Source organism: Elgaria multicarinata, chromosome 17 (genome assembly GCF_023053635.1).
Source record: "Elgaria multicarinata webbii isolate HBS135686 ecotype San Diego chromosome 17, rElgMul1.1.pri, whole genome shotgun sequence".
Classification (NCBI taxonomy): Eukaryota; Metazoa; Chordata; class Lepidosauria; order Squamata; family Anguidae; genus Elgaria; species Elgaria multicarinata.
This window is the reverse complement of record NC_086187.1, coordinates 17,164,807-17,191,094: the sequence shown is the minus strand read 5'-3', so window position 1 is coordinate 17,191,094 and position 26,288 is coordinate 17,164,807. Positions and strand designations below refer to the sequence as shown.

Here is a 26,288-nt window from a genome sequence, read left to right as displayed (position 1 = left end):
TCAAAATATGGCAGCCAGGCTGGTCACCGGTACACCATGGCTTGGGACCACAATACCTGATGGAACGCCTCTCCCGACATGAACCTACCCGTACACTGCGCTCAACATCTAAGGTCCTCCTCCGAGTGCCTACTCCGAGGGAAGCTCGGAGGATGGCAACAAGGAAGAGGGCCTTCTCAGTGGTTGCCCCCCGACTGTGGAATGATCTCCCCGATGAGACTCGCCTGGCGCCAACATTGTTATCTTTTTGGCGCCAGTTCAAGATTTTTCTCTTCTCCCAGGCATTTTAACAGCATTTAACAACGTTACGTTTGTTTTTAATGGACCCCAGAATTGTTGTTTTTAAATGGATGTTTTTATACTGTTTTTGTTTTTTTAATTTTTGAATACTTTTAATGTTTACTATTTTTAATTGTTGTAAACCGCCCAGAGAGCTTCGGCTGTGGGGCGGTATATAAATGTAATTAAATAAAGAAAGAAATAAATAGGGGTGACCACATTACACCAGTTTTAAAAACTCTTCGCTGGCTGCCAATTAGTTTCCAGGCGAAGTATAAAGTGTTGGCTATCACCTTTAAAGCCCTACATGGTTTGGGTCCAGGTTACCTGCAGGATCGCCTTCTCCCGTACAAATTGCCCCATACACTCAGGTAGTTCGTCTGAGAAGAATTTGTTCGTCAGCCAAAATTAGGCAGAGGACCTTCTCTTCTGATGCTCCCAGACTGTGGAATGGCCTGCCAGCGATTCGTTAACTTAAGTCTTTCTGAATTTAAAAAAGCTCTGTGTGTGTGTGTGTGTGTGCGATATATGGTGCTGGTTTTGACCTATAAAGCCTTACATGGCTTGGGACCACAATACCTGACGGAACACCTCTCCCGACATGAACCTAACCGCTCACTGCTCAACATCTAAGGTCCTCCTCCGAGGGAAGCTCAGAGGATGGCAACAAGGGAGAGGGCCTTTTCAGTGGTGGCCCCCCAATTATGGAATGATCTCCCCGACGAGGCTCGCCTGGCACCAACATAGTTATCTTTTTAGCGCCAGGTTAAGATCTTTCTCTTCTCCCAGGCATTAACAGCATGAGCTGAGTTTGTTTGATTTTAACGGACCCCAGAATAGCTGTTTTTATAAGGATACTGTTGTTTTTATTCTTTTTATGTTTTTAAACTGTGTATTTGTTTTTAATGTTTACTGTTCTTAACTTTTGTAAACTGCCTAGAAAACTTTGGCTATGGGGTGGTATATAAATGCAATAAATAAGTAAATGTGTGTGGGTGTGTATGTGAATATGTGTGGGTGTGTTCTATGTCCCCTGATATCATAGCTTGAAAGGCAATACACAAATAATTGTAATTAACAAATACATAATTGAGAATCTTAATCATGCTGAGTTCTCTATCATGGGGGAACTTATGCATGTAGAATACCCTCCACTCTTCAGGCCCGCCCCCACCCCCACATATGGGTGGTGGGACTAAGGCAAGGATACCGGTGGAATCATTTTGGGCCACAGAGCATGGCAAGCTTTCGTTGGCTCACCCCGGACTTCAGCTCATCTTCCGCTCGCTGACCCAACTCAATCCACAGCGACGGCAATTGGATTCAAATGACCTTGGATTGGTATGAATCCAACCTGTGGATCTTGCAGCTGACCACCTTTTTCTTTTCTCTTTTGCAAGGCATGTGCATTCCACTGACGAGCAGACCGGTTTTTCACTTGGAAGAGGGGGCAGGGATTTGCATTAATTCGCATTAACGAAACCCAAATGGAATGGATTTAACAAAATCCGTACATCCCAAAGTGGAGCCAGCAAGTGGCATGATGTAGTCCTGCTCTCCCACTCTACATTTTGTTTTAAAAAAATAAATATCCCTGCCTAGTGTCTGAGCAGCAGCAGCTACCGTATTTCTTCGATTCTAAGACACACTTTTTTCCCTAAATAAACAGCTCTAAAAATGGAGTGCGTCTTAGAATCGATGGCGTCTTAGAATTGAAGCAATACGGTAAGAGGAAAAGAGGAAGCTCCTGCAGCAGCCTCGAGCCATGCGAGCGAGGAGGAGCTGGTTGGGTAAGCGTCTGGTTTTTGTTAGTCAAATGTATTCGTAAGTCCCATCGATTTCCATGGGACTTACTCGCGTGTTGTTGTCCCCTGATGCACAGACAAGTAAAGAGCGGGACTGGAGAGTTAAGCGTTTTAGCTCCTTAATCGCGTCTTCTCCTCTCTCCCCGCCCGAAAATATTGTTTACTCTTTGTTTCAACGCCCCCCCCCCCTTCTTCCAGCGCAAACGGCGGTTTCTTCTCTCACAGAGGGGAAAAAGAAAAGGACACAACCATTAGAAGAAAGCGCGGGGGGGGGAAGGAGGTTGGCTGGGTGGTGAGGGAAGTATTTCTTCGATTCTAAGATGCCCTTTTTCCCCAAATAAACATCTCTAAAAATGGGGTGCGTCTTAGAATCGATGGCGTCTTAGAATTGAAGAAATACGGTAACTGCCATTTTTATTTCCCACAATGCTCCATGGCAACTGGAAATTAAAATGGCAGCTGTCAGCCACACCACACTACTGCCTGCTCCTGGTGCCAAGTGAGCCTCCCAGAACCCACTAACAGGGGAGGGAGCCCCACCGAGTAACCCTGGCCCACCTGGCCCTCCAACCTGTAGGCAGCCCTGCCTCGATCGCCTTCTGACATACTGGAAGGACTTCCTTTTGCTTTTAAGCATTATTTTCTCCCTAAGACTTTGCATCTCCCCGGCCCCCAAATTCAACTTTGTTTGTTTGTAACAAGCCCCTATATTGAGGGAAGATAAGATTAATGCCGCCTAATCCACGGGAGGATGTAAACTGAAAAGGATATATGAATTCATTTATTTTCATTAAACCAAGACAGCAGAAAAGTGATGTCAGAGGAGAAAGATTAATCTGTAAACAGATTAATCAGCAAATGGCGTTTGGGGGGGGGGAGAGAGAGAGAGAGAGAGAGAGATGAGATTAATGCCCTGATTTGGCAAAGCATCTTTGATAGGAGACAGTTAACACATCAACTTAGATCCAATAGGGCTGAAAGAATATTCACTGAGGTTCATTTTCAGGCACGTCCCTCGGTGCTGCTGCCCAGAATCACGGCGCGCTGAGCGGAAATGCTACCTCTCGAAAAGAACCGAGCCGTCCTTCCTCAGAAGCATCCACCGAGACTTCCCTTTCCTTGTATGGATTGATGTATTGGCTTTCTAACATTTATAAACCATCCTTCACCCACAGGCGTGGCTCCGAGGACAGCGTACGCAACATTAAGACAAACAGGTCCAGTATTAAAACTAGACCATTGCAGCTTTTCCTCACCCCCTTCGGAAAAGGACACTTCGCAGAATTTTCTCCAAATATCCTCCAGGTTTCTTTTGTGGCGGCGGCCATTTCCCTCGCCCAACGCACACACACAGGCTGGCATCCAAGGTAGGCATGATCTGGCACCTACCAAGGGTCCCCCTGGACTTGCTGCTGCTCCTCACCATTGCAATATCCTTGCTCACCCAACTCTCCTTCCAGCCCAAACAGTGGAGATGCTCAAAAGAGCAGCAGCAGATGTCATGGCCTACTATCTCCCTGCCTGTTAAGAGAAAATGATGGTGGTGGTGATGAGAAAGAGGAGGCACCATAGTAGCTGGTTGGAATAGGGTTGAGAGAGTAGACCCACTGAGGAAGCAGGACCATGGAGGGTCTCACATAAGAACCTAAGAAGAGCCCTGCCGGATCAGACCAAGGGTCCATCTAGTCCAGCACTCTGTTCACACAGTGGCCAACCAGCCATCGGCCAGGGATGAACAAGCAGGACATGGTGCAACAGCACCCTCTCACCCATGTTCCCCAGCAACTGGCTTACTGCCTCGAATACTGGAGATAGCACATAACCATCAGGGCTAGTAGCCATTGATAGCCTTTGCGTCCAGGATTTATCCAACCCCCTTTTAAAGCCATCCAGACTGGTGGCCATCACTACATCTTGTGGTAGTGAGTTCCATAATTTAACTATGTGCTGTGTGAAGAAGTCCTTCCTTTTCTTTGTCTTGGATCTCCCACCAATCAGCTTCATGGGATGACCCCACTGGGTTCTAGTATTTTGAGAGGGGGCAGAAAAATGTCTCCCTGTCCACCTTCTCCACACCGTGCATAATTTTGTACACCTCTCTCATGTCTCCCATCAGCCTCCTTTTTTTCCCAAGCTAAATAATCCCAGCTGATGTAACCTTCCCTCGTAGGGGAGATGCTCCAGCCCCTTCATCATCTGAGTTGCCCCTTTCTGCCCTTTTTCCAGCTCTAGAATATCATTTTTTAGGTGGGGCGACCAGAATTGTACACAGTACTGGTCGTACCATCGATTTGTATAAAGGCAGTATGATACTGGCCGTTTTATTCTCAATTCCTTTTCTTATAATTCCTAACATGGGGTTTGCCTTCTTTACAGCAGCCGCACACTGGGTGGACATTTTCATCGAGCTGTCCACCACAATCCCAAGACCTCTTTCTTGTTGCTGTAAGATTTGTTGGCTTTCGAAAGCTCTCGCCTTGCTATACATCCTTTGGTTTTGCAAGCAGCCAAGGAAAACTCTAGAAAATTTAAAAGGCAGCTAAAACAGTAGCCGTCTCCTTCCGACAGGCTTATTTGCTTGACAGCCTCAAGGGGAGCAACTCATCTCCAGGTGGTAAAATAATTGGCACCGTATCGGAGAGCAATTTAATACGTGAGCTACCTGTTGCATTACGGATGCAAAATTTCTCCCCCCGGACTCAATCATAAGGTTGACATCAGCAATTCCAACAACTTTTGAAGGGTCCGCCAGCATCATTGGAGAAGAACGAACGAGGTGGTTTATCAGAGGAAGAAGACCCAGGAGGGTTTCTTCAATAGCACCTGTAGAGAGGAAGCGTGACTCTTTCCAGTGTTTGGGAGATTTAATGTCTCCAGGACCGGGTTCGCTTAGGAAGGTGGAAATATCTTGTAGCAATCAGGAGAAAAAAACCAATTGCAACTCACAGGTTTCTCATATCAGATTTGAATTTTAAGGAAACAGAGTTGGTGTTTTTAATTCTAATTAGGTACCACCTTTCTGCCTGAATTTTAGTTAACATTTCCAGTAGGGCTGTGCACCACTTCGGATCTGAATTTTGAGCCAAAGCAAGCCAATTTGGACCAAAACAGGCCAGAAACAAAGCAGGTCAGCTTCGGGCTGATTCAGGCTGAGTCGGATCAAGTTGGGTTTGAAGTGCTTTGGAGCGATCTGGATTCTTCCATCGCACAAGCATCCTGCTCCTTACCAAGACCCGTCATGAGTGTTCTCAGCTGCCTGGGCCTATCCAAGGGAGTTGCCGTTTTAAAAGATCCAAATCGGCCTCCGAAGCAGGTAGGAGCGGCTGAGCACAGCCTTAATTTCCAGACTCTCTTATAGCGCGCAAATTACTTGAGAGCAGGGATAGGAAACCAGTGGTTCTTCAACTCCCATCAGACTGAGCCAATGTGGTGTTCTGTTCACTGGTGAGGACTGGTTGACAGGGTTCCTCTATGGATTGGATCTTTACCAGGGTTTTAGGCATGCCAGGTGTCCCAGGGAAGCCAGAATAGGAACAAGACGGTACCATGGAGATGTCGGACTGGTGCTGGCGTCTTGGTTAGTAATTTCATCATAACAATGAGATCAGAAATTGCAAAACAAAACCCCAATGCAAGAAATGTTTAGGTCCGCATTCCCGATGTTTTGGAATACAACACCCAGCATTCTGACCCATTGGCCATGCTCACTAGAGTTGATGGGAGTTGAATTCCAAAACATCTGGAAGGCCGCAGGTTGAGGAAAGTTTAATGGTCAGAGACTGCCTGAAAAATGTACGGGAAGCAGTGAATGGAATATAGTGTTTGGGGGAAAATAAACACCCCTGGTTAGACTTCAGGAAGGCCAGGTTCACATGAAGGGAACTTTGCATCAAAACGTGCTTGGTGTTGGTTTTCTTTTGGCACTGGTTACTTCTGGTATTGTAGGACATTAAAGCACCACAACATTGTATTGTTCTGGTTTTTAATATGTTTTAGCCTGCACAGCTAAACGTTATTGGATATTCTGTATATATTCTTTAGCATTCCTAGTTAGCAAATCCCAGTTGTTGTATTGTCCCAAATTGCCCACCACTGCTTTAGAGAAATGCGTTGAATTTCCCCTCCCTATTATTATGGAATAATAACAACAACAATAATTTTAAAAACTAAAACACTTCAACATAATTTACTTCTAAGAAAGCATATGTAGATATTTCATCCTTACTGGCTAGAGAATTAGGATGCCTTTTCCAGCCCTAGGTCTATGTCATAAACCCCTAAATTGGATATATCCAAAGTTGGTCACCCATCTGTGATGAGTTTTATAGATCTCTACAAATGTGTACCCCTGGGCAATGCTAGCAAAACAAGCACTGCCTAAATAGCAGTCATTGCCAAAAAAAGTTCTCCATCTGTATTGCAAAGAGGAAATTCAGTGGTTTTCCATGGTTGTCAAACTGATCTCTCTCCAGAACAGAGAAGAGTTGATTTCCTTCCCATGAGAAAAGAAGGGTGAATTGATTGAAAACAAATCTTGCTCCCTTTTTAAAAGAAGACATTCCCAGCCAGGGAAGGTGTCTAATTTTAATTTGCTAGGCACTGACAATTGACTTCATGCTGCAGTGTATAAAGTATGTGAACTTTTATTACATTTCATCAAACAGAAAAGTACAGCAGAACCACAGGCTCACGATTTTAGTGTCTCACTAGACGTGGTGACGGCCTCCAGTTTGGATGGGTTTAAAAGGGGGTTAGACGAAACTGTACAATATCATTGTGCTGTAATGTCCTACCGTACCAGAAGTAACCACCTTGGCGAAAGTGGCATGGAAGAAAGAACCATGCCAGCTGCCTCCGATTTTGGAAAAGCGTCCGAGGGGGAGGAAACAGGATGTTACAGTGGGCGGGGAGGGGAGGAGCCTGGAGAGGCCAGGATACAGGTTTTCCTGAGCCTCCTCCATCCTTCTTCCCTCCCCCTCCAAAGCACCCTTGCTAGGTGGGCTAAAAAAAACCATCTAGCAAAATTCGCTGAGGACAGGGAGGTGAAAATCACCCCCGCTGCTCTTCCCATCCTGTCGGCTTCAGCCCGGCAGGGCAAAGGAATCTCAGAAGCCCCCAAGTCCGGTACTTTCTCCACTCCCATCAGAATACACGAGAAGTATAGCTTCCCTGTATTCGACTGCGGCCGTCTGGCCCAGGAGGTCTTCGTTAAGAACGTGTAAATTAAGCCTCACGTTTAATGCCGGCAGAGGGTGATCCGTAAAAGGCTTTTCTCCACTCCCACCCCCTTCAATTCCCATGAGCCCACTTAATACGGCAAAGAAGCACATCTTATGAACTGGCGAGAAGCCTTCTCCCGGTAGAACTGTAGCTTAAATCCAGAATCTTAACTAATCCTGCTAACAGACCGCACAGGCGAAAAGAATGTTGATAACCAACAAGCCTTCCTGACACACGGCAGACATCTTCCGTGCAGAATCTGTTTGTGCTGGTTTACATCTTATGGTGGGAGCAGAGAGAGAGACGGGGGTGGGGCTAGTGATCACACAGCAGAGGCAAGATTAGAACTAGAGACCTCCTGTTTCGTAGCTCAGTCACTTTGCCACACCAGCTCTTACACAACTTGCAGAAAGACAGGAGGTCAAACTGGTCCGCCGTCGCCCTGGAGAAGCTTACTAAATATCTTGACTTCATATATCTTCATATATCTAAATATCTTGTCATATATCTTGACTTCAGCAAAGCTTTTGACAAAGTACCACATGACATTCTGATTAACAAACTAGCTAAAAGTGGGCTAGATGGAACAACTATTAGGTGGATCCACAGATGGCTACAGAATCGGACTCAAAGAGTACTTATCAATGGAACCTTCTCAAACTGGGGAGAGGCAACGAGTGGGGTGCCGCAGGGCTCAGTCCTGGGCCCAGTGCTCTTCAACATTTTTATTAATGATTTGGACGAGGAGGTGCAGGGAACGCTGATCAAATTTGCAGATGACACCAAATTGGGTGGGATAGCTAATACCCTGGAAGACAGAAACAAACTTCAAAGTGATCTTGATAGGCTGGAGTGCTGGGCTGAAAACAACAGAATGAAATTTAATAGGGATAAATGCCAAGTTCTACATTTAGGGAATAGAAACCAAATGCACAGTTACAAGATGGGGGACACTTGGCTCAGCAATACTACAAATGAGAAAGATCTTGGAATTGTTGTAGATCACAAGCTGAATATGAGCCAACAGTGTGATATGGCTGCAAGAAAGGCAAATGCTATTTTGGGCTGCATTAATAGAAGTATAGCTTCCAAATCACGTGAGGTACTGGTTCCTCTCTATTCGGCCCTGGTTAGGCCTCATCTGGAGTATTGCGTCCAGTTCTGGGCTCCATAATTCAAGAAGGACGCAGACAAGCTGGAGCGTGTTCAGAAGAGGGCAACGAGGATGATCAGAGGTCTAGAAACAAAGCCCTATGAAGAGAGACTGAAAGAACTAGGCATGTTTAGCCTGGAGAAGAGAAGATTGAGGGGAGACATGATAGCACTCTTCAAATACTTAAAAGGTTGTCACACAGAGGAGGGCCAGGATCTCTTCTCGATTCTCCCAGAGTGCAGGACACGGAATAACGGGCTCAAGTTAAAGGAAGCCAGATTCCGGCTGGACATCAGGAAAAACTTCCTGACTGTTAGAGCAGTGCGACAGTGGAATCAGCTACCTAGGGAGGTTGTGGGCTCTCCCACACTAGAGGCCTTCAATAGGCAGCTGGACAACCATCTGTCAGGGATGCTTTAGGGTGGATTCCTGCATTGAGCAGGGGGTTGGACTCGATGGCCTTGTAGGCCCCTTCCAACTCTGCTATTCTATGATTCTATGAAATGGACACATATAAACTAGCATGGCCATGGAGCCCAGCAGTGACTTGGATACGAACGCAGAGGTCAAGGAAGCAGTGGTGAGGCACTGGCCTCAAGCACCACCACAGAACCAGAGACTTCCAAGATGCCGGAGACCCCCAAGGCATATCCAACAGCTGTGCCCCTTACTCGAACTCCAGCACCCATGCACCCCCAGGCATCCTACAAATCATGGATCTGGCCTGACACCATTAGCAGCGTGCCTAGTGTGAGCTCTTGGGAGTTGGAGGAGTGCTAGGCTCCAGGCCTGAACATGTCCCTTTAAGGCAGAGATGACAAACCTCTGGGTTACTGGCTCTTGCCAGACAGCCCCGCCCCATTCCCCCAGACCCGCCCCCTTTTCCCTGACCACCAGTCATTTGGCTGCTACCCTGCTTTCGTGCAATTTTTCCTCCATTCTGAAAGGCGGAAATGCTTCTCCTAAGCCTTAGCAAGTTACCGGGCGCAAGAGCTTTAAGCAAAAAGATGGTGGTGTTTTCAGCCCCGCCCCTTTGCCCTCAGCCCCGCCCACCACCGGAATGTGGCCTCCGAATCAGAATCCAGCCCTCCGATGGAAAGGTTCAACGCCCCTGGGCGAGATTATTTCTTAACTCTGGGCTTCATGGCCTTATCTATCCCACTCTCCTTCGTAGGGTAAGGTGCATTACTCCACTTCACAATGTGGGGAGTCAATCCTTGGTATTTACCCCCTACTCCTGCTCATTCGACCGAGTGGGGGCCCAGACACCTCCTCCAAATTCCTTCCCTGACAGCATCGATGCTGGCTGGTTAAAAAAAAAAAAACATGTCAGCTGATTCATGGTCTCTTGTCCATTAAAATGAGGGACTTAACTTGCAGTGCCAAAAAAAACGAGCTACGTTAAGTCTGTGGAATAAGTCTCCACGCTCGGGTCTCTTCTCCCCAATCCAGTTGTAGCCAGTGGAGGCTGGTGGCTCCAATTTGGTGGGGCAGTGAATCCATTCTGGGCTCATCAGAGCTATCCAAGGTGCTGAACCTGTTTTGAGGGGTAGCTTCAGCACCTTGGAAAGCTTCTTTAGAGTTCTGGCTGGTTCTGGCTGAAACCCAGAATGGATTCATGGTCCTGATGTCCCCAGGCAGAGGTTTCATCTCTCCGATGAATGTAATGTGTCAAGGGTTAAAGATGACTTCTCTGCCAAAGGGTGGCTACAAGTGGCTACATGCCAGATTTGCATTCCTTAATGGTGGACATCATCTCCTAGCAGACAAAGGGAAACACTTTCGACCAATAGAGCATCCAATGTAACCTATGACTCGTTGAGATTGTGCACCTTAACTTGAAAATTGAATGCAACTTAACTTGCTAATCCAGAACTGACCAATAGAAGGGTTAGAAAGAGACCAACACCCTCTTGTAGTCAGGGCCTATATATACTGTGAGATTCCTTTATTCGAGGTGCCTCCATCTTGTGGAACCGGAGAGCACCCCCATACTGCAGTATCGGAAGTAAATGGATTAAGTGTATTCTCCAGCCTCGTGTGTTTGATTGGCTATTAACGCGCCAGGGAAGCGGGCCTTTAAATCCCTGGTTAAGGGACAACAGCCCCGCCGAAATCAGAGCCACCAGCCGCCACTACACTCAGCTGCCCCACAAAAGTGACCGCCAGCATTTGGCTTTTCATCCCCCCGTAACCCAACCAACCATCGCTTTTGTGTGAACCCGAAACGGACTACTGTTCTCTTTTGCGAAACCGTTCAGCGACTATGGAGTGGGCATTTTAAGGACGTGCTTGTTTAAGAATGAAAAGGATCATTAACATTGAATATTTACAAGCCAGTTATGGGGGATGATTCATGTCTGATTCATAATGTGTCCCTTTTATGAGATGGATGACAGATCAAATGGTATCATTTTAAAAAAACACACAACAACAACCAAAATTCTCTCCAAAACACAGCTCAGGTTGCTAAGGAACTATGGAATCCTTATCTGTCATCATTTGCACAATAAAGGTCTTTAAAAAGCAAGAGAATTAATAACCAAAGATAGCATGTCTTACATGGCCAACAAACAAATGCCAATATATGTTGCCAGCTCAACAGGCATAGCTCTTAAGTTACAGGCACAAACATTTTATTTTACTATTAATAACCCTGTTCTCCTTGTTCAAGATCTGTCACTACGATAATAAACTTGTGCCGGGGGGAACATCGTTCAGGGAGTGTTCCCCACCCCTCCACCCCAAAAGCAGGAGCAGAAAGGGAGCATTAGAGTAAGTGGTGGACCTTCCTTGCTCCGGCAAACCAATCAGGTGATAACGAGGCTTTCAAGTTTTACTATGATTCCTAACAGTTCAGCGTAAATCGTAGCTTTCCGCAACCCGGTGCAGCCAGATGTTTCCGACTTCACCTCCCATCGGCTCCAGCCAGCATGGCCAACGGTCAGGAATGCTGGGAGGTGTAGTCCGAAAGATGCGAAGGGCAACGGGTTGAGGCAAGCTGCCGTAGAGGAAGTTGGGGAATGAGGAAACGAATCGAGTAGAGGCTGAATGCTTCTTCCCTTTTCCTTTGACGGAGAGCCTACTTCACGCTGGGCAGTTTTAATGGCCATAGTTCTTTGCAAGACAGTTTGCACTTCTAATTAAAAGCTAAAGGTTGCATTTCAGCTGGCTGAAGATCTTTTGTTAAAGCTACAGGTGTTTTACAGGTTGTGGCACCACTGAGTTCAACGAATCTTACTCTGAAGTAACTTTACATAGGACTGCGCTCATGGTGATGCTAATTAATCGGGGATTGTACTACTACGTACTCTTTCAGGTGCATATACAGTCATAGCAAACTCCCACACCACAACACTTCCAGTTCCACTCTCTCACTCTGAACTACCTCACAGGGTTGTTGTGAGGAGGAAATGGAAGAGCCACGGAATCCACCTTGCGCTCCTCGGAAGAAAGGTGAGATTAAAACATTACAAACATGTATTGTCTGCTTGGTCTAGTTTCAGGGTTGTACCACCTCAAGCATGGGCTCGATTGATGGAATGACACTTGATATAAAAAAATCCCTGCGTATAAACATCTAGCATGTTGGAGGGAAGAGTTGTTGTGGGTTCATCTTCTATGTGTAGGGAATGTTTTTCCACAGAATACCCCCTCAATAAAACCCTGTATAAACTAAACTAGGTGTCAGGAGAAAAGTTATTAATCTAACTTCCTCCTTGAAGTGCTAGTCTACTAGGTGCAGGGATTGGTTTCGGAATGCCTTTTGTATGTCATCGTGTGTCTGCCCTACTGCCAGAATCCAAAGTGGCCCTAAACCGTGTGATGGCGTTCGTTAGTCATTTTGAGCTTGGATTATAACGACACAAAGAGTTACGAAGTCAAGAGATAAAAACGAAAACCAAATGACATAGGCTGGGAGGTGAAACCAAACTTTATCGGCCATGGTTCTTGCAAACCCCCAACGAAGAAAAGTATCAAAAGATCCTCCGACAACAATGTTATCCCAACACCCCTGTGGAAAAGTGTTCTCCGTGACAAGAGCTGGTTGGGTCATTCTTTTTAAACGGCGGCGACATTTGCTCGATGCCGTGTCGAATTCATACCCATGATGGAACCAGCTGAGGCTGCCGGCTCCGGTGTCAGTAGGGCAGGGAATCCGTTCCGGGTTTCAGCCAGAACTCCAAAGGCGCTAATCAAGGTGCTTCCTCAGCTTGGATAGCTCCTTCAGAGTCCTGACTGGTTCTGAATAAAACCCGGAGTGGATTCGCCGCCCCACTGACATGGAAAGCACCAGTCTCTCCTGAGTGGAAGTAATCTGAGTCGACGGCTCAAGTGTAAACTAACGCCTTCCCCAGGTCCTGGGGTCACGTTTAGCAGCTATGCTGGTCAAAAACGCCACAATTCCACCTTGACGCGAGACCGTTCCATGCCTCACGTCCGCCTCGTCTTCTGCTTCTTGGCTTGCCTCTTCATGTCCTCGAGGCTGCCCGCGTCAGAGCCCGCCTGGCCGAGAGTGCGCACCCCTTGGAGGCGGCTGGTCAGCTGGAGCAGCAAGGGAATGAGCTGGAGGAGCAGAAATTCACAGGCGGTCACCTTGGTCCGGGGCCAAAACAACAGCATCAGTAGCACAGTGCAGTTCTGAGAACCCCCAAAAGTCACAATATAGCAAGAAATCCCCAAAACATCGAACAGGAGAGCAGCTGAGCTGCTGGATCACAGCAATGATCCAGTTAGCTCAGCACGCCGTTTCAACACAGCCAATGAAATGCTTGTAGGAAGCCCCGGTGGCCAACCGGACGCTTTCAGGAAGACCAGAAGCGGAAAGGAGGAGGTGCTATGCTAGAGATGGAGAACACGTGACCTTCCGGATGTTACTGGACTGCAACTCCCATGAGCCCTAGCCAGCAATAGTCAAGGGTGAGGCATGATGGGAGGGCAGTCCGACAGCATCCTTGCTGCTCACTGAGACACCCTACTCTTATATTCTTACTTGGATTGCTTCAGAGCAAAATGCCGGCTGTCATCTTAATTTCCCACGAAGGCCCCTGGGCAGGTTACTTGTCCTTGGTGACTAGCTAGGCCCTCCCGTGGCAGCCATGTTGCGGTGGTGCCCACGACAGTTTCACAAATTTCCCAAAGGGCACAAAACGTTGTCTAAAGGTGCTGGGGAGCTGAGATGTTATCTCACTCCCCCCCACACACACACAGACACATCTGGCTTGCCCTGGTTCCAATTCCAATCCAGGACGTGCACCCCTACACCCCCTCCGGGTCCCCCTTTCTATCGAGAACTCTCCCCGCGTCCCAATTCAGGCATCCGAATGTCTAATTGTACTTGAGCACACCATCAAAACGTTACGGGATACGTACGAAGCAGGCACGGCTGCAAGAAAATCAAATAAAAAGAGATTACCTTATCGTGGTTGTACCCAGCCAATAGAAGCAGCAGCGTCAACGGCAAGGCGATGTAAGATCCTTGCGCGATATCCTGTTCAGGCAGCTTTCTCTGCAAAACAGCCCACGGGGAGGGGACACACCCACCCGATATATTATTGGGACATTGCGCCAAAGCCGGGACCCCGCCCTTCTGTAACCCCGAAAGCGCTTTTTCTTTTCCGATGGCAAGGAAGCCCCGGTATCCCGGTCAAGGGCTGCTCCGTGAAAACGAGGGCGCAGGGCGGGTCGGCTTCCACGATGTACGCAAAAACAGGAGAGGCGTCTCAGGATGCTGCAGAAAAATTTATCTTACAAAAGCTTTCGGATAATACGCTTTTCTACAGCGTCCTGAGACTTCGCTCCCTTTTAGCGTGCTCCGTGAAAAGGCAGAGTACGGGGGATTGAGGGCCGGGAGGCCTCCGGGGGCATTGCTAGGACTGAGCATGCCCTGGGCCAAATGCCCACCGCCTCTGCTGCTCTGCCCTGCTCTCGCTCTCTCGCCCCTCCGTCTCGCTCACTTGCTAGTTGGCTCCCCTCTGGCCCAGGCTTATTGAGCAGCAGTAGGACGGGAGGGGGGGAGGGGGGCCCTTCTCTTCCCCCCCCCTTCCTCCCAAAACATTCTAAATCAAAGTATTTTCCGAACTAGGCCCATGGCAGCGGGCTGAACCAATCAAATGCTGCCAGGGTGGGGTGGGGGGCAACGAGGGCACTGGAGCAGCAAGGGGGCAGGGAGACGCCGGCGCTACAAGGGAGACCTGCAACAAAATGTTGCGGCGTGAAATGCTGCAGTGGAGGATCCGTTTCAGCCCACTTCCGACCCGGGTGTTTTCGCTCCCAACAGGTAGTCAGCATTCCACACCCAACGAACGAAGGACTGTTTCCTGCCAAGGACTCTACTGTGTCCAATAAGCAGGGGACGCCGCCATTTTTGTTTTCAGGAGTAGAGCTTCCTGTCCGCCTATGCAAGCGAATGGGGACATTGTCTTTCCCTGCGCGATTTCTTTCTCTATATGTGAGGAAAAACACAGAGGGCCAATAACAGGGGATCGTGACTGGCCACGCCCCCTCAGCGGCCATGTTACGATCAGGCCACGCCTCCCTACAGCATCCATTTTGTGGCTCTGCCTGCAACGCTATTCCCCCCCCCCGGGCAAAATGAGCCCAAGGGCCTAAAAAGAATGGGGACCCTTCCCTAGTCCACAGGGAGAGGGAGTCTCTTCCGAGACGGCGAATGGGGCACACTCGAGACAGCGAGAAGAACAGAAGAATCGAAACAGGAGCACCGAAATGGATTTTCCTGAGATATTCCCAGGGAGAGTTAGCCGCCGGGGGTTTACCGTAGGATTGAAAAGCAACGTGATGTGTTTGTGGTACCCGACGGTAGCGAACGAAATTTGGGGCAGGGTGTAGTCGTACTGCGATTTGGAGAGCGTCGAGTCCAAAAGCACCATGTAATTCTGCCAAGAAAAGAACGAGAGGCAGCTGCTAGCGTCCGATGGGAAAAGAACAGAAGGAAACTCCACAAAAGGAAATCGGAAACAGGTCTGTCATCTTCCAAACGGGACGGTTCACGCTACCCTCCATAACCAAGAGCAAAAGGCTGACTGCAAACAGCTTCTTAATTCAACCTTGCATTTAATAACTAGCTGATTGTAGTAACTAGCAATGAATAACTGGCCCGTAGATAACTAGGAAACTCATGCCAGCAACTGAAGGTGGGACAGATCCTTCAACCTTTCCTCTGCAGCCAGCATGGATAACAAGCAGGCCAGTGAAGGAGAGATTCATTCCTCCTCTCCCAGGCCCCTTGGCAGAAGTCCAGTTTTTAAGTTGACCTGCCAAGAGGTAAGTTAGCCGACGTTTCCACAATGGCTACAAAGGGAGGGTGGTCTTTTCCCCTCTGCGTCCAGCATAGAAAGGCAATCAACTAACATCTCAGCAAACTGGTAAAAAAAAATGCAGGCTAGTAACCTATTTGCAAGGGTGTCTTAATGGTAATGGAAGGCAAAGGAGAGTGTTTTCTTGACTTCCTCCAGCCTGACCTGCCCCAACAAAGAAGGGAAACTGACGGACACACAGGTTGCAATGCTGACCCCGCATCAACTGCATCTCCTGCGTGAACCACATTTCAGCCTGCCAATTTTAATCTGGGCTACCTACTAATATGCTCGGAGCATAAGTGAAGAGACGGTGAAACCTGACCTGCCCCAATTCCCCGCTGTATAGGAACGACCAGACGGTCTGCTCCAACCGCTCGCCCACACGCTCCCACTGGGCCCAGTCTGGCCTTCCCAGTAATGGGAAAACCTCAGGATTAAGTGTTAATTGTTCTCTAGACGTTTCATTCAGCTTGGGTGTTGGGTCGGCATCACCGGGCATCGGCCGGGGCCCTCCTGACGTTGGCACTCCCTCTTTCCTATTGCAGCCTGTTCAACTTGGCCTCTCCAAGCAGTGCCAGGAGTGAGGAGAAGCATGCTCTCCATCCGCCTGCAGCTCTCCTCTCTGGGGAGTCGTGCGGATTGTTCCGAGAGCAAGAGGAGCAAGCCAGACGGAGAGTGGGCAAGGAGAGAGGGGTGCCCACCTAGGTCATGTCCTCCTACGTCCAAGAACTCCACAGACAGCAGCAGTTGCTGGCTTGAGTCATGGGCCAACCACAAAACGCCCACCCACCCACCCCCCACCTCGCGTGGAAGGAAGCAAAGTCTACCTCTCCATCCCGGAGTAGCGGAGGGAAATGGAAGAATAAAGACTGGCCCAAAGAGACGGTGTGAACTGGGTTGTCGAGGTTTTCACTTTTGTAAAGCTTCACCTGTGACCGGAGAAAACACAGAAACAAACCAAGGCTTCATCGTGATTAACAAAGAAAGGGAGGTGGCTGCGATCGCCGCTCCCTCCCGATTCCAGTCTGTGCCCAGGCTCCCTGAGCTCAAGCGCATGATGGCACATGAAAGGAGAATGAGGTCAGGAAAAGCAACGCTGTGTCAAGAACTTAAATTTTCTTTAATTTCCCAGGAGCTAAAGCTGAACTTGGGGGGGGGTGTCTGCTTTTGTCTCCTGTGCCACACCTGGTTCTGCCCTTGAGTAAATGTAATGCACAACAGTTTGTCCAAGCATGATGCAGTACCGCTTGCATAACTGCACTTGCACAAACGTATCTTCCATTGGATTTGCCTTTTGTGCATAGTTCCGAACATAGTTTCGGCTAGTACAGCATCATTTGCACTAACGGAACGACACAGTTGGATACTGCCCCTGAAGAGGGAAGGTGCCGCTATGGAAAAGGCCCTGTGTGTCTCAGTCCCCACAAACCTGAGGTCCAACCTCTAGAGGCCATAAACTGCCCACTCCTGCTGTAGATCTCTGGCCAACCAACCTCCCATAGTAACGTTGCTACATGTACGCAACTGTGCAAGATGTTTCCAAAAAGGAACGCTGTGGCGTTACACCCCACAAGTCAGTTCCCAAATGTATGTCTGCAGTTTGTAAGTCCATGGTAAGTTTAGAATGTTGGCCTGAGTGGGCAGAGTTAGAATGTCTTGGGAGGGGGAGGAGTGATATATAAGGGAAGGACAGAGGGGATTGTGGGGGACTTTTTAGGTACTCTTAGAGTCTTTAGTGCTTTCTGTGTTTAGAGTACTTAAGTTCTGGGAAATTTGAGGGTCAGTGTAGAGAGTAGTGTCTTTGGAGTGTGGTGTGCACGTAGTGGATGTATATCAATCAATACTGATAATAAAGAAAGTTCTAGATTGATTGTGTGAGAGAAATGAAAGTGTGCATGTGAATGAGTAAAAGGATTGGATGAAAGGTTTCAAAAAGTTTTTTAAATGTTTTATTTGAAACAAAGCTTGTGAACTTTTAAAAATACATTTTAATTATTTTGTTTTTAACTACCACAAAAACCCCACGTGTCTGTTTGGCATTTATCATCTGAAGTTTACACATTTAGCACCCACTCTGACAATAATTCACCTCAGCACATATAACTCACAGTGTTTTATTTTATATATTGAAATCCTTCTCCATTTTAAACCCCTTTCTCCACATAGTTTGGAGGAAGGTGGTTTTTATCCCTTGCCTCAGACGTATCAAGCGGTGGTGCTTGGCTTGAGCAGGGAGTAGCCTCGGCCGGGTCTGGTGTTCAGAGCCTGTGTCGTGGCAAACGCCCCCTCCCATATGTACCTGCCCGGACCCTAAGGTCATCCTCAGGGGTCCTTCTCCATGAGCCCCTGCCAAAGGAAATGAGGCAGGTGGCTACCAGGAGGAGGGCCTTCTCTGCTGTGGCACCCCGGCTGTGGAATGAGCTCCCTAAGGAGGTTTTCACCTGGCACCTACACTATATTCCTTCAGACACCAGGTGAAGACCTTTTTATTCTTTCAGCAATTTAACAGCCTATAAATTTAATTTTAACTTGGCTGTTTTAAATTTTTATTTTAAAATTGCGTTTCTGCACTGCTGCTGATCTTCTCCTGGTTGTGTTTCTACATTGTATTTTATATCATGTTTTTGTACTGTTTGTTTTATATTTTCAACGGTTTTAAATTTGTGTGAACCGCCCAGGGAGCTTCGGCTGTTGGGTGGTATAAAAACGCAATAAATAAATAAAAAATGAACAGAAGAGAAAAGAAAAGAAAACCTGATATTGGAGGAGATCTTGGAAGGAGGGATATTGCACCTACTTACCCATAAGGTGGGGAGGTGCTCCGAAGACGTGACCACATTCCCGCTTAGGTCAAACTGGTTGATTTGTCTGAAAGCGATAATATTCACATCCTCAATGTCACGGCTGCCAACCTACAATACAGGACAAAGCACAGGGCGGCTTCTTCACACCGGCCAGATGGAACGTTGCGATGTTCTGAATATTACTAACGGGTAGGGATGTGCTCCGCTTCTAATCAGACCGGCAAATTAGAAGCGGAGCGGGGTGCTTCACCTCCCCTTAAGGCAGAGGCGGAGAGGGTTGGGGGGCCGGCGGAGCATGGTGAAGAGGTGAAGGCGGATCCTTCGCCTCGATCCGGAGCCCCGCCAGAAAGGTAAGTGGGGTTTACCGGGCCCTGCCGCTGTCGCTGTCGCACATGCGGCGACAGCGGCAGGGCCCGGTAAACCCCCCCCTCCTCTCCCTTACCTGCCTCTGTCCGCGGTCCGTCGGCTTCTTCAATTGAGCCCGTAGTTCAACCAGGAAGTCTAGGCTGCACTTGCGGCCCAGACTTCCTGGCTGAACCGCGGGCTCAATTGAAGAAGCCGACGGACCGCAGATGGAAGCAGGTAAGGCCCCCCTCCCCCTTGGTCCCTTGCACGGGTGGCAACGGCGGCAGGGCCCAGTAAACCCCCCCGCCCTCCTCTCCTGGCCTTACCTGGCACCACTCCCCTCCACTGCGGAGCTCCGATTCGGAGCCAGAGCTCCGTGGCGAAGAGGAACGGAGTATGGGCGGAGCGGCGCAGAGCGGAGCGGGGGGTCCGTGCACACCCCTACTAACGGGTGAAATAGGCTCTAGGCCAGCGGTCTTCAACTGCTGAGTTGCGATCCAAAAGTGGGTCGTAAGATCGGTCCAGGGTGGGGCACGGCACAGCTGTTGCCTCCGTGTTGGGCAACCAGCTCTAAGGGAGCTCGCCAAAGCGGTTCAGCACTTTGGACGGCTCCTTTCAAGTTCCGGCTGGTTCTGATTGAAACCCAGAATGGATTCACAGCCCCACCAGAAATGGAGCCACCAACTCCCACCGTGTTCAGGCAATAGCTGCATTTAAAACAAGGCTTGGAAGCTTTCAGTAAGGCTTTAAAAAAAAAAACCCTCTGTAACCCCGGGAGTGAAACTGTTTCCCCATAAATGAAACACTGAGCTAATTGTTTTGTGCCGTGCTGTCTGGGTCAGTGCACTCCCCCTTCAGCGGAGACTGTGACCTAGCAAATTAGAGAAAGGTTTACCTCGATGGCAGAATGCTGCGGGAGGGCTCGTTCGATGTGATCGTTGCCTTCAGCTTTCAGCTGGATGTGATACACACAAGAAGGCTTAAAAGAAAGAAAGACGTTAAATCCTAAGTGATGTTAATTCACACCGTGCAGAGTAAGACAGACGGAATTTTAAACTCTTATTTAAACTCCCTTGTTACTATTATTATTATTATTATTTATTTATATAGCACCATCAGTGTACATGGTGCTGTACAGAGTAAAACAGTAAATAGCAAGACCCTGCCGCGTAGGCTTACATTCTAATAAAACCATAATAAAACAATAAGGAGGGGAAGAGAAAGCAAACAGGCACAGGGTAGGGTAAACAGGCACAGGGTAGGGTAAAACTAACAGTATAAAGTCAGAACAAAATCAAGTTTTAAAAGCTTTAGGAAAAAGAAAAGTTTTTAGCTGAGCTTTAAAAGCTGCGGTTGAACTTGTAGTTCTCAAATGTTCTGGAAGAGCGTTCCAGGCGTAAGGGGCAGCAGAAGAAAATGGACGAGGAGTAGTCACTCGGAGGAGGACCTTAGCTGTTGAGCGCAGCGTACGGGTAGGTTCATGTCGGGAGAAGCGTTTCAACAGGTACTGAGCTGGTGGAACCAGCGGCCTAATTTTGGGGTTCCATAGATGTCCAAGGAGGTGGAGAAGAGCGATTATAAAAGTACGAAGGGGGCTTAGATGGCGGGGGGGAATTAGAAGTTGCTGGGGAGTGGAGGACAGGCATGGGGAGCATCGGCTATTGGAGAGTATAGAAATGCAATAAAATAAATGAAATAAATGGGGAATGGGGGACAGTGGTGGTGCCTATGGCGAGTGTCTTTTCTATCATCTGCTACCTGCTCCGTTGAACTGGAGATGCTGGAGACTGAAGCCAGTTGAGCCCTACCCCCAAAAGTAGCAGCTGTTTAATGTCTGGGCAGGACGTGTTGTAGGACAGGTCTTCCAAAACCCGCCTCTTCAGAGGCAAACAGGCTGACCTTATAATGTTTAACACAGGTGTTACGATTCGCCCAGGTAGCTGCCCTACAAACCTTATGCAGCGGAGCATTAAGAGGAAAAAGCTGCGGAGGTCACATCCGCCGTCGTAGAATGGGCCAAAATCTTGGTAGGCGGAGACAACTTAAGGCAGGCATAGGCTAGAGAAATGCCCGCCTTTAGCCCTCTACTCAGAGCGGCGTTAGAAACCTTCTGCCCCAAGGAGGCAGGACGGAATGACACAAACAGGGAATCTGACTGACGAAAAGGTTAGGGCATTTTCACCCAATCCATTCACCGGGGAACGTCTGAATGCAAAGCGTGTACACGGCCACTAAACTATGGTCCCTCCACAACTTCACAGGTTCGACCCCCACAAGCGTCTCTCAGGTAGGAGAGCTGGGGGAAGCCTATTGTCAGGTTCCAGAGCTCCAATCCTGCCTCCTCCGATGGAATCTCTCAAACCACGAAGAGAACTGGGCTCTGGAAACACATCTGAAGGTCTCCATCTCTTCAGGCACCTGTTTCCCAGAAAAGCTCACGGGACCCACAATGTCTGAAGGAGGTTGCATATAACCAATCTTGGATTCTAACTCCATAGCCACTCCCACACTGCAGTCGCTACCACGCCGTTGCAGTCAAAACCTTCTAAAACAAACATGTCTTTTTAAGGAAGAAAACCTCAGGGTGGGGGCTGAGCGAACAGTTAATTTGTTTTTAACTGTGCATATTAATTGTTTTATACTGTATGCTTTTATCTGTACGCCGCCCCGAGATCTTAATGATATAGGACAGGATACAAATGTTTTAAATAAATAAATAAATAAATAGCTATCTAAGCCAACCAAAATCCTACTTAAGGCTCATTCAAAGTCTGCTAGTTGTTGGAGCAATATGAGAGTTAAGCTTGTCTAAGTTGCCAACCCCACTTGGAGCTCTCCATGGTCCTACTCAAACCTGCCACACTGGGGTTCCCCAAACTGTCGCACCCCCTTTCCCCAACCATTGATCACTTGGTGGTTTCCCATCGTTTGCGCACTCCCTCCCCCCAATTCTAAATGGTTAAAATGCTTCTCCTAAAGCTTAGTTACTTCCTGGAAGAGCTTGGACCCACCCCTTTGTGAAGGATCTTCTGTGTGTAAAGCACACGCTCTGCCCCCGGTAGCTGTGAATCCTTAGATCCTCATATCTTGTACAAGGAATCCAACCCAAGCCTCACCGCCAGCTTTCAGGTTCTTACCAGCAACCCACGCAGCCTGAACTTGCCCTCTTCGTCCGTGACGGTGTCTTCTCCGTACACGTGGCACTCTCCTTGCCCCACGGCTTCCACCGAAACCCCTTGTTCAGGTTCTCCATTCAAAGAAGAAACGGTTCCGTAACAGCTGGGGAAAGGGAATAAAAAAACACCCTTCAGTTTATTCCAACAAGCTGCAGCAGCAGGAAATGAGACAGTTTAAATATCGTTTAAGATACGATGTCTGTGCATGTGCTATCTACAAAATATGTCGTTACGCCACTAGTTTTGCACTTTGCATAATGTGGGCCCAGAGTGCTTTGGCCACGGGGCAATACAGAAATATAATAAATGAACGAAGCAGGGCTATTGTACCAACCCTACAGAAAAAAGCACTTTATTCTCATCTTCCCTCCCCATCGCTTCTTCCTTTTGTGCCATGACTCAGTTTTGTTTTTAACGTATGTAACCCGCTTCAGGAGACTGCTTAGCTGAGCGGCAGAATAAAGATGCTTTAAATCAAAATATAAAGTACGGTTTAAACCTTGCCTGCCTGAGAAAATGGGGTGGGGTGGGGTGGAATAGCTTTAAAGAAGGGCAATCTCATGTTTACTGACCTGTATGCCGTCCTGTAACCAATAATAGTGATTTTCAGATTCTGTCCTTCCTGCACTTGGATCATTTGAGACGAGGGTTCGAAGCGGAATTCCTTCATCATGGGCTTGAAGTAATACTGGCCCGGACTCTGCGAAGAGGCATCAAACAATTGGGAGGCATTATTTTAACTTTGCTGCTCCGTATTATGTTTAGGGGAAGGAGCGGAGCTGAGTGTATGGCGCACACTTTGGGGGGAAAAGTGCGTCTTAAAATCGAAGAAATACGGTATGTTTTTAGGAAGTTTTTAGCACTGTATATTGTGTTTTGATTAATATTTTATGTATTTTATGCTTCTTGTTCCCCACCTCGATCAGGATAGAGAGGCGGGTTAGATTTTTTTTTTATTATGATTATGATCATTATATAAACCTCCCAGGCTCTCCTGACATCCAGGGAACGCCATGCCTTTTCGGAGGTGTGGACAGGGGAAGGACAGAAAGCAGGGAAGGATTAGCTCTTGTTGACAATGAAAGGGAGACGTGACCAAAAGAGCAGATCCAGATATGTACCAGGTTGGAGAACATCAGCATGCCATTGTCTTGAGTCAGGAGGTTGGAGCGGAAGACGCCTCCGCTCAGGGAGAGGAGGACCCCCGCCAGGGGATGGTCGTCTTCAGATTTAATCTGCCAAAAACGAAAAACAAACTCAGAATGCATTATCGTCTGTGATGCATCCACCTCTATTTCATTAGGTGTTTGATCCACAGATTAAACCAATACGGTAATAAAATTGGCTCAATGCAACCCAACATCTCAAATCAACGTCCCACCTAGTCTGGTATCTTTCGCAGGAACCCCCATCAACCAGCAAGGAGGCCACTAGGAAATTGCCAAACGCATCTACCTTCTGCTCTGATCGACATCTCAATAGCGGCGACCGGGTTTTCCTTTGCTGGAGGTCAGCACGGATTACATTTGTGAATTTTCAGCAGTTTATACATCCGTTGCTTCTAAGTCCCTGAAACTCTAACACATGTACATTTGTACTGTGGCCTCTACTCAGGTTTGAGATATCATATACTGCAATCCATCCTCTTCTGATTAATTTACCAAGGTACCCAGAAAAAAAGCTGGTCGTGCACTGTCTATCATATAAGGTCCCGTGTTTTACTGAGCGAACAGCGAACTTTTTTTTCCGCTTAAATGCTGTGTGCCTAAGAACTCAACCAGTTGACTAGATTCGTTCAACTGGATAATCACTATGGATTTCCCCCCGTTAGTTGCATAATACGAACTAGACTCATAAATTGTGCAGGAAGAGCTATCGCTTCGTCCCCTGATGTTTTGAATTTCACTTAAAAGCTGTTAGAGGACAATTTATTATTATTACATTTATATGCTGCCTCATAGCCGAAGCTCTCTGGGCGGTTTGCAAAAGTTAAAAACAGTGAACATTAAAAACAAATATACAAAATTTAAAACCATCAAAAGCATAAAAGCAACAATATCCTTTTAAAAGACGGGAAAGGAAATGCTTTGTAAGTCTTAAACTTTTAATTCAAGGGGAGAATTGGAGGTTGAAGCAAAGGGCCCGCATGCGTCTAGCATCCCAATTTCAATTCGGGTTAGACAAGACGCTACCGAAAAGCTCTCAAATAAAGGCTTAATGAAAAATTACATGAAACCTGAAAAAGACCCAGAGAAAAGACCTTCAAGCCCCATATCCTAATTGGATGTAGGTAGCGGAACTGAGAAAAGGGCGAGGTTTTCCCAATCAAAATCACTGCCCCAAAGTCAGTGTTACCACCATTGGAAAAACAAAACGTTATCTATAAGATTTTTTTTTTTTTTAAGTACTTTGTGGGAAAACAGGAGGGGGGGTGAATTCGTACATGGCCTCCCCCGATCAAAAAGAGAGCTTTATACAGCTGCTTTTAAAGTAAAGATAGAAACATTGGCTCAGTTCACGCAACAGTTTTCTCAACGGTGGTGGAACAACTCCGCTACTTTCACCGTTGAGAAAAGTATTGTCTGGAGGAAAACACCCACCCCACAGTGAATCTCTACGCTGTGCAGAGGAGAGTTCCTGCACAACTGTTGTGTTGCATGTTGTCTGGAGAGCATGTTGTCTGGAGGGCTTCGTCAAGTTTCCTGTTGAGTTTCCCAGTGGCCATAGAGTTCCCTGGCAAGAGCGGCAAAAGGAGGGAGTGCCGCTCTAGGAGAGCCGCCAGGATTGTGTTGGGTTTTTTTTGCAGCAACGGCTGATGGGATACCATTGGGAGGACTGGGGGAGGAGGAACTGTCAATCAAACGCTGCACAGACTTTTACTCCGCTCTACAGGAGACCCACACAATGGTGGAAGTGGAACATGTTGTGGCACGGTACCCCCTACAAACTCCTCCAGAGTTTTCACACTGAGTAAAGTGTTGCGTGAACTGAGCCATTATGTCCTCTTCCATTGGGGATTCTTCAGGCAACTTAGGTGAGAGGGTGCACGGGTAGACAGCTGATCGGTGCAGAGCCCACGTGAAAAAAGTTCCGGGCCTTGGGCAGTACGCTGAAGCACTGGTGCAGTCTCGGCTTGGATTCAGCACCATGGCTAGCGCTCCTGCAGCTAAGGTAGGAGGTAAATTACCCCAAGCTTGGATCAACTGCCAGTGATTTACACCTGGCCCAGCGAATCATTTGGAGAGCTCCACCCCCTCAAGTGCTGCTTCTGGCTTTCTTAAAGGGCAAGGGCTTTTATTCTGCAGCCACCGGCTTCTTCTGGGGCTGAGAGTCAGGGGAGTGGGGTTCTGGTTAAAAAGAGTTCCCCGGGTCCTTTGCTGGAGGAGCCCAAGGTCCACCCCTCGGAATCCGAAGGCAGCGATACTTCCCCGGGATTTAGCGGACTGTCCATCCCTTGTAGAGTTGGGCTCTGAGATATCCAGTTTCAGCTGGTTAATTAAATTAGGCTGCTTGAATTGCCTATCTACAGCATTCAACTGGGGTTGTCTTCAGATAAGTGCAGATTCCCTGAGGCCAGAAATGCATTAATGTGTCTTGGTACGTGCTAGGAGTACCCTTGCCAAACTCCCCCAAAATTGGCATTGCAGGTGCTTTGGGTTCTGCAGACAAGATTTTCGCTTCTCTCTCTCTCTGCCATTAACTCCTGACCTGCATTCCCCAGAGAAGGAGCAGAACGGTGCTGCCGTTCTAGAGGAGGTGGGAAAACTTACCTCGAAAGTGACTCCGGCAAGAGCAAAAGCTTTGAAGTCCCCGACGGTCCCTTCCACAGCACTCAAAACGAACCCTTCCTTTTGGGCGGTGACGGTGTATTCCAGGTCGCTGTGGAGCGGCCCCACGCTTCAGAAAGGAACAGGAGAAAGGGCATTACAAATTCAACTTCGAGGCACCTTCGCGCGGTCCCGAGCGGCAAATTACGGGCACAGCATTTCAAATCCAAGCACCATCCCTACTTGTGATAGGCTAAGGAGGAACCAACTGTTGGGCCCACAGATCTCAGGCCTTTGGAAATAGGAATCTGGTTCCGTACAAGACTTAGAAGAGAGTCACTTATTTTAGCGGTCTCTCCTTGCAGCCAGCCAGAGGGAGGCTGGCCTTTGCCTGGCCAGTCTGGTGCAATGACTGGGATG

General features: G+C 47.9%; 1 protein-coding gene across 1 annotated transcript in view; it reads right to left on the bottom strand.

Annotated features, from left to right (window-relative positions):
- Positions 1–12,376: 12,376 nt before the first annotated feature.
- LOC134410326 (BOS complex subunit NOMO1-like) overlaps positions 12,377–26,288 on the bottom strand; it is a 41,947-nt gene continuing 28,035 nt past the window's right edge. Inside the window, exons 22-31 of the mRNA XM_063143532.1 lie at positions 25,872–25,998; positions 23,223–23,336; positions 22,674–22,801; positions 22,063–22,204; positions 19,821–19,904; positions 18,578–18,688; positions 16,604–16,705; positions 15,234–15,353; positions 13,874–13,966; positions 12,377–13,023 (exon numbers count right to left, since the gene is read on the bottom strand). Of these exons, the coding sequence (XP_062999602.1) occupies positions 12,892–13,023; positions 13,874–13,966; positions 15,234–15,353; positions 16,604–16,705; positions 18,578–18,688; positions 19,821–19,904; positions 22,063–22,204; positions 22,674–22,801; positions 23,223–23,336; positions 25,872–25,998 (1,153 nt within the window). The 3' untranslated portion in view covers positions 12,377–12,891. The remainder of the gene's footprint in view (positions 13,024–13,873; positions 13,967–15,233; positions 15,354–16,603; positions 16,706–18,577; positions 18,689–19,820; positions 19,905–22,062; positions 22,205–22,673; positions 22,802–23,222; positions 23,337–25,871; positions 25,999–26,288) is intronic.